Source organism: Leptonychotes weddellii, chromosome 7 (assembly GCF_054177405.1).
Source record: "Leptonychotes weddellii isolate Sample4059 chromosome 7, ASM5417740v2, whole genome shotgun sequence".
In the NCBI taxonomy this organism is placed as follows: Eukaryota; Metazoa; Chordata; class Mammalia; order Carnivora; family Phocidae; genus Leptonychotes; species Leptonychotes weddellii.
In genome coordinates, this window is record NC_138375.1 from 91,339,149 (window position 1) to 91,345,148 (window position 6,000).

Consider the following 6,000-nt stretch of genomic DNA (forward strand, 5'->3'; position numbering starts at 1 on the left):
TAAAACAAAATAGTCCATCTTGATATATATTAAAAAGTTCCAAAGTTTTAGCATTATTATGACCCAAATTAAAGTCATTTTCACTCTTTTTCACATTGTGTCTTCAAGCCAAACATTTATGTCATTTCTGGCACTGGTTTTGCACATAACCCCAGGACTATTTCACAGTGTGACTTATAAGCAGTTACTCAAGACCAGTAGAACTCAACAATCCTGCCTGCTTGCTGGTCAGCTTCCCAAGCCTGACTCCAGCAACAGTTTTGCCTTCTGGGGAAAAGAGAAGCTGAGGTTTCAAGCTTTCAGATCTGCCTATCAACCAGAAAACTGTGAATGCTTAAAATACTTTCTCTATCACTTATTCTTTCTTTCGAAGTTAACCAACCACTCTAAGCAATATTCCATAAGGAGATAGCAGAGGTGGTTATGTACTTTCTACATCAGACCAACCAGGGGCCTGTTCCCATAGCAAGTCTTCTTGTCATGGCAGGCAGACTTAGCAAGAACCTAATGCCTTTCTAAAGCAGGTGATCCTCACCCTGTTGCTCTCATTGGTCCAGGACATTGGAGGTGTTTGTCTTTGAAAATAACCCAAAAGAGAATACTCTGTCCCCAGTCCTAAGATCTGCACATCTGGGGACTCACAGGAACAGGCTGTCATACAGATCACAAAGGGAGCAAAGCATTCAGGCAGGCTCATTACACAGAAACCTCTCACAAACTATTGAACAGATCTCAAAATTCATGTGCAAATATTTCCAAAGATAGCAAGCAGACCCTCAGGAAAACTGGAACAGTTAAAATACCTTTTTTCTCTTGGTGGCTCCGGTAAGCTGTAAGCTCTTTGCTCTACAAGACACAGAACAATAAAATGAAAACTGAGGCAGACAAACTAGCAGTTATGTGTTAGTCTAAAATGCACACGCTCAACTGTATTTTATCATTATTCACACCACCAGTTAGAAAATAATGAGAAAATAAGTCATTTTATGTAAGCAGGGCATTGCTCTGGGTATCTTTATCACCGTCCCTAGTTTGGAGAGAACGGGGAGAGGCCACTATGTGGCAACATTTAATGACTTTATGAAGTTGGCATCAGCAGGAGGCAGCAAACATTTTCAGCATTGCAGAAAATTAGTTCTGTCACTTTGGATATTTCTCATTAGAGCTTTCATCCCTTACTTGTAATACTGATTCCCTAACATACAGAATCAATCCATATGTTAGCTGCCTTTTAGGGAAGCTCAAAAGAAAAGTCTTGAAGGCCAGCATAAGGAAGAGTCCATTTTAATATAGCTGCAATGACTTCATAAAATCCTAGCAGCAGCCACTTCAGAGATGTGCTTTGTGGTAGGAAAGGGAGATTCACTTTCCCCCCTGGACCTGGGGGTAAGGGAGATGGGAGATAGAAGGAACAGTCTCAGGCAAGAAGCTGAGCACCATCTTGTTTCCAGAAGTGGAGTGCTCATCAGAGCAGAGACACATTTAGAGAGTGAGCAAGAACTGAAGGAGGGAGAGGACACTGTAGAGCACATCATCTACAGAGCAGGGACTATTCCTTTACCACCACAGTCCAGAAGAGTGAAGAGGCAAAACCAGTTTGCAAAGGAAAGTGCATCAGATACATAAGGAGGAAAACTAATTTACACATATCCCCTGAAATGTGTAAATATCAATGTTCAATCTAATGCTATCTCGTATGTAACAAAAAATCTACTTTGGAAGAATTTGGAGGATTTTATTGCCATAAATATTAAATATTCCTCAAATTAATTCATGAGCAGAAATCATTATGCTTGTTGTAAACATGCTGAGATGCCAAGAGATTAAGCCACATGTCCAAGATAATCAAGCTAATAAACTAATGGAACCAGCCTCAGGCAACTGGACAAAGTCTAATAGGATTCCATCTAACAGTGCACAATGATTTTCAGAAGTACATTCACTTCACTCCTCAAATTCTTAAAAGTAAAACACTTTTGTCCTTCTTGGTAAGGTTGTAATTATTGAGAATATTCCTGTCTATCTAAACACACAACGTACCAGAGGAAATTACAGGATAGGATTTTGTTTTGTATATACAAGCATTAAATAATGTTGCCACATCATTGTACCCTTGGCACCCCCAAAAAACCATGAGAAATGATAATAAGTAACCTCTTGGAAGTGACAAAGATGAGAAAACATCACAAATAAGAATACAGAGGGCTAAAACACTATCCTATTTTGTATATCTAGTTTATAGCTCATATATAGGAGCTTCCAACTGGGGTGAAAGGAGACTTGGATTCTGTTCAAATAGAGAAAATTTTTAGGACTATTCCAAACACATCGTGAAGGAACTTAAAGTAATGTAAATGTCAATTTAACTTTGATTAATCTAAATGAACTAAACAATGAAGCATCACATCTTTGAACTAGTCAAGCTTTCACTCTTGTGCTTTGATCACACCTACACACAGACGCACAGAGTTAAAACTGTTCCCTCTTCTTTAAGAGCTAATTTATTCTTCATATACCTATGGTTTACGCATTGGAATCTTGTACATTTATTATGTAGCTTCAACCTACATTGCCTATTTGTGATTCTTACCTTCTGGAGATGAAACTTCATTGAAATAGCCCTATTTTTAAATATACTGTCTAAAGGTAAGATTTTATTAACAGAAAAGCCAAAGGAATTGATGTCAGTTTTTTTATTCTAACTCAAATGTAAAGATTTAAGGATTGTATGTAAGGCAGATACCCTTCCTTATTCATTAAAGAATTCATAAATCGGGGCTTTTTTCCCTTATAAACAATCCATTTCCTCTCAGTCATCTGGTCAACAACTTCAAACTTCTGAACTGACTTTATTTTTTTTTTTGGCCTGAATTTTCTTTTTTTTTTTTTTTTAATTTTATTATGTTATGTTAGTCACCATACAATACATCATTAGTTTTTGATGTGGTGATCCACAATCCATTGTTTGCGTATAACACCCAGTGCTCCATGCAATACGTGCCCTCCTTAATACCCATCACGTGCCCTCCTTAATACCCATCACCGGGCTAACCTATCCACCCTCCCCCCTCCCCTCTAAAACCATGTTTGTTTCTCAGAGTCCATAGTCTCTCATGGTTCATCTCTGACTTTAAAAACTAGTCACACTACAGATATAATGGCAAGGCTGCCATTTTGCACATTATAAAGACTTAGAAGCATTTTCTAAATAGTTAAGTTATGAAGTTAGTTCCCTATCTAGGACCATCAGTGAAAAGATGTCAAGGTGCCATTAAAGGAATCCTAACCTAAACCAAGGTTAAGGAGACCTGGAGATCCCAGAAAGATTCATGATATATCTATATATCTATTTATACATAAAAAAAAAAAAAAACAGGGCAAGTTTAATCCATCTTTTTCCTGTCCTCTCAAGTTGGCTGTATCTTTTCTTTCTCTTAGTCCTTTTCTCCATTCCACATTCCGAAAATTTAAATCATGTTTATTATCAGTCTTGCTTTCTCCTCTTCCAGCAAGGATTCCCAGAAAGAAAAAGGAAAACAACAACAACAACAAAACAAAACCTAGCACCTGTTTTGTGCTCTATGTATCTTGTCTGGTGCATTCATTCAACAAATAATTATTGAACATCTCCCATATGTAAGTCATTGTTTTAGGATGGCAGTTCCAACCATAAAGATTCTGTTTTCAGTACTGCTTCACATGGCATAAAAATGTCAACAACAATGTAACAAAGAATAAGTAAAAAAAGAAGAGAAAAAGACTTGTGAAATAAATTCTATTTTAAATATTCTATAATAGGAAACTACAAATACTTGGGCACATCTTGCTTTCTGAGGCTTTTAAGACTCTTAAGGATAATAGACAAGTGAAGCATTAATATACTAAGAAACATTTTATTATAATGCTTTATATTACATATGGACATGAATACTACCAAATATGCCTTTAAATATAATTACTACAAAATATATTATGTACAGAAATACCTTTGTTTCAAAATAAAGTCAAAAATTGGAATTGTGGCTGAAAGGAGATATAAGGGCAGCTCTGAGTTGCCCATAATTATTCTGTTTATTAATCTGAATTCAGTTTTGAAAAATCTGTCAAGCTGTAGGCTTATGATGTGCACACTTTCTAAAGATGTATAAATTAAACTTCTATTGTATCAAAGTTTTAGTTCTGATTGTTTACATTGCCCCAAAGAATGCTGACATATATTTACTGATGTTTCAACTCTTCTTTTACTACCACTCTCTCAAGTCCCTTGCTAAATACAGAAAGGGAACAAATCTATTTTGCTGCGCTTTGTTTTAGTTAGATTTCAGCAATTTACACATAGGGCAAAGTAATTTTTTATGATTTCCTGAAAATCCTCTAAAGCTCTCATAATAATGAACCTAGAATAAATTCTCATTTCCATTGTCCTTGAGGAAAACACTTTGTTCAAAAAATAAAGCAACAGAGAAGTGTGTACCTATGTGTATTTTCATCAAAATGAAATCTATATCTTGACTAATATCCAATGAGAAAAGGATTTTGCTAAGCCTAGAAAAATCAATTATGAAAATGGAATTGAAAATTGCCTGCTACTTTTGTATATTTTATATACTTTTGCTAACTGAAAATCTGCCCTGGAATAGAATGCTCTCAAACCAAATGGTAAAGAATGCTTACCTTCACTAGAATGGCACACTGTAAAATCACGCACCAACCGAGTTTTTCCTAAAGAAATTTTGGGTGATGAGCAGGAGTAAGAACGTGAGCGGACTCCAGAAAGCAAGGATTCCTAAAAGAAATCATACCAAAGTTTTTAAAAAAAATTCTACAGCGGATTTGAAAGCATATGTTCACCACAAATGTTATTGAAATAGCATCTCCGTAAAAAGTCAATGTGAATCTTACTGATGTAATCTCATTCTTTTTCTTCGCCTATCACAACTTTTAAAATTTTATTGTCTTTTCAACACATTAGTAAACTTGAGCTTCCTGCCCTATATATACTTTAAAATGCAATTATGATATTCTAATCAAGTTGGTTGAAAGTGAAAAATTATGTCAAATGATTTTTTCTCTGCATATTCAACAATTAGCCACTTTTTTTCACCTCTGTTATCAGGGGTGTTTTGTTTTTGTTTTTTGGTATTTTACACTGTAGTATCCAAGCAAAATTCCATATTAATTGATACCTTTTTATTTCATAATTATTAGAAGTTAGAAGAATTGACACTTACAAGAGTTTTTTTTAACACCCAGACAGCTATTTAAATTTATAATGTTAGCTGCAGCCTCTCAGGAAGAATGCATCAGGTCAATGTACAATTCCTCCCAGTCTGTGCCCACCTTTCAAAAAGCTTTCCATATAGCACTTCCTGAGATGGTATCTGAATTTCACTGATTTATGTACTTTAATTTTTTTAAGTGACCTATATTTTTGTTACTGTTTTCACAATTACATACTGTTTCTGTCATTATATTTGCAACATATGTGACAATGTAAGATGGCAAGATAATTAAAACATGGTTATCTTACATGTTCTGGAAAATTTAAATGAATATGCAACAGAACACCAATAAAGCCATTTATGGTACCTGACTCTCATCCAATAGGGTCCTAGTGGCCTTTTGATTGATCCCACTCATCTGTTTTTAAGATATCACTCAGAGATAAAATAAAGTCATGCAAAATTTGTTACTAAAATTAAGCCATTAGCAACTATCCTTCACAAGCACTGATAGCTTCTATTCTCCCTAAGTGAAAACATAAAGTTTCCCTAAGTCCACTGGTTTAGTTAACAAGCCTGGAGGAAAGCTGAAACAGAAGCCTGCCCCCGTCACAAAGGGCCTTGGGCCTTGGCTCCTGAATGTCTTCTTAGGGAGGGCCCACTGGTTCTAGACATCAGACAGCTTGAGCTGTCCTATACCCCTAACGGTGACTAGTCACAGAGGGCCAGAGCCAAATGTCACCCTCTGCATGTAAATTATGTATAGTAATTATTTTTC

At 35.7% G+C, this 6,000-nt stretch overlaps 1 protein-coding gene across 10 annotated transcripts in view; it reads right to left on the reverse strand.

The window, feature by feature from the left end:
* Positions 1 to 6,000, reverse strand: part of ARHGEF28 (Rho guanine nucleotide exchange factor 28) — a 235,204-nt gene that overhangs the window by 83,927 nt on the left and 145,277 nt on the right. For all 10 annotated transcript variants that reach the window (XM_081826744.1, XM_081826748.1, XM_081826746.1 and 7 more), the window contains 2 exons: positions 4,675 to 4,786; positions 804 to 846 (listed from right to left, as the gene is read on the reverse strand). In XM_081826744.1, the coding sequence (XP_081682870.1) occupies positions 804 to 846; positions 4,675 to 4,786 (155 nt within the window). The remainder of the gene's footprint in view (positions 1 to 803; positions 847 to 4,674; positions 4,787 to 6,000) is intronic.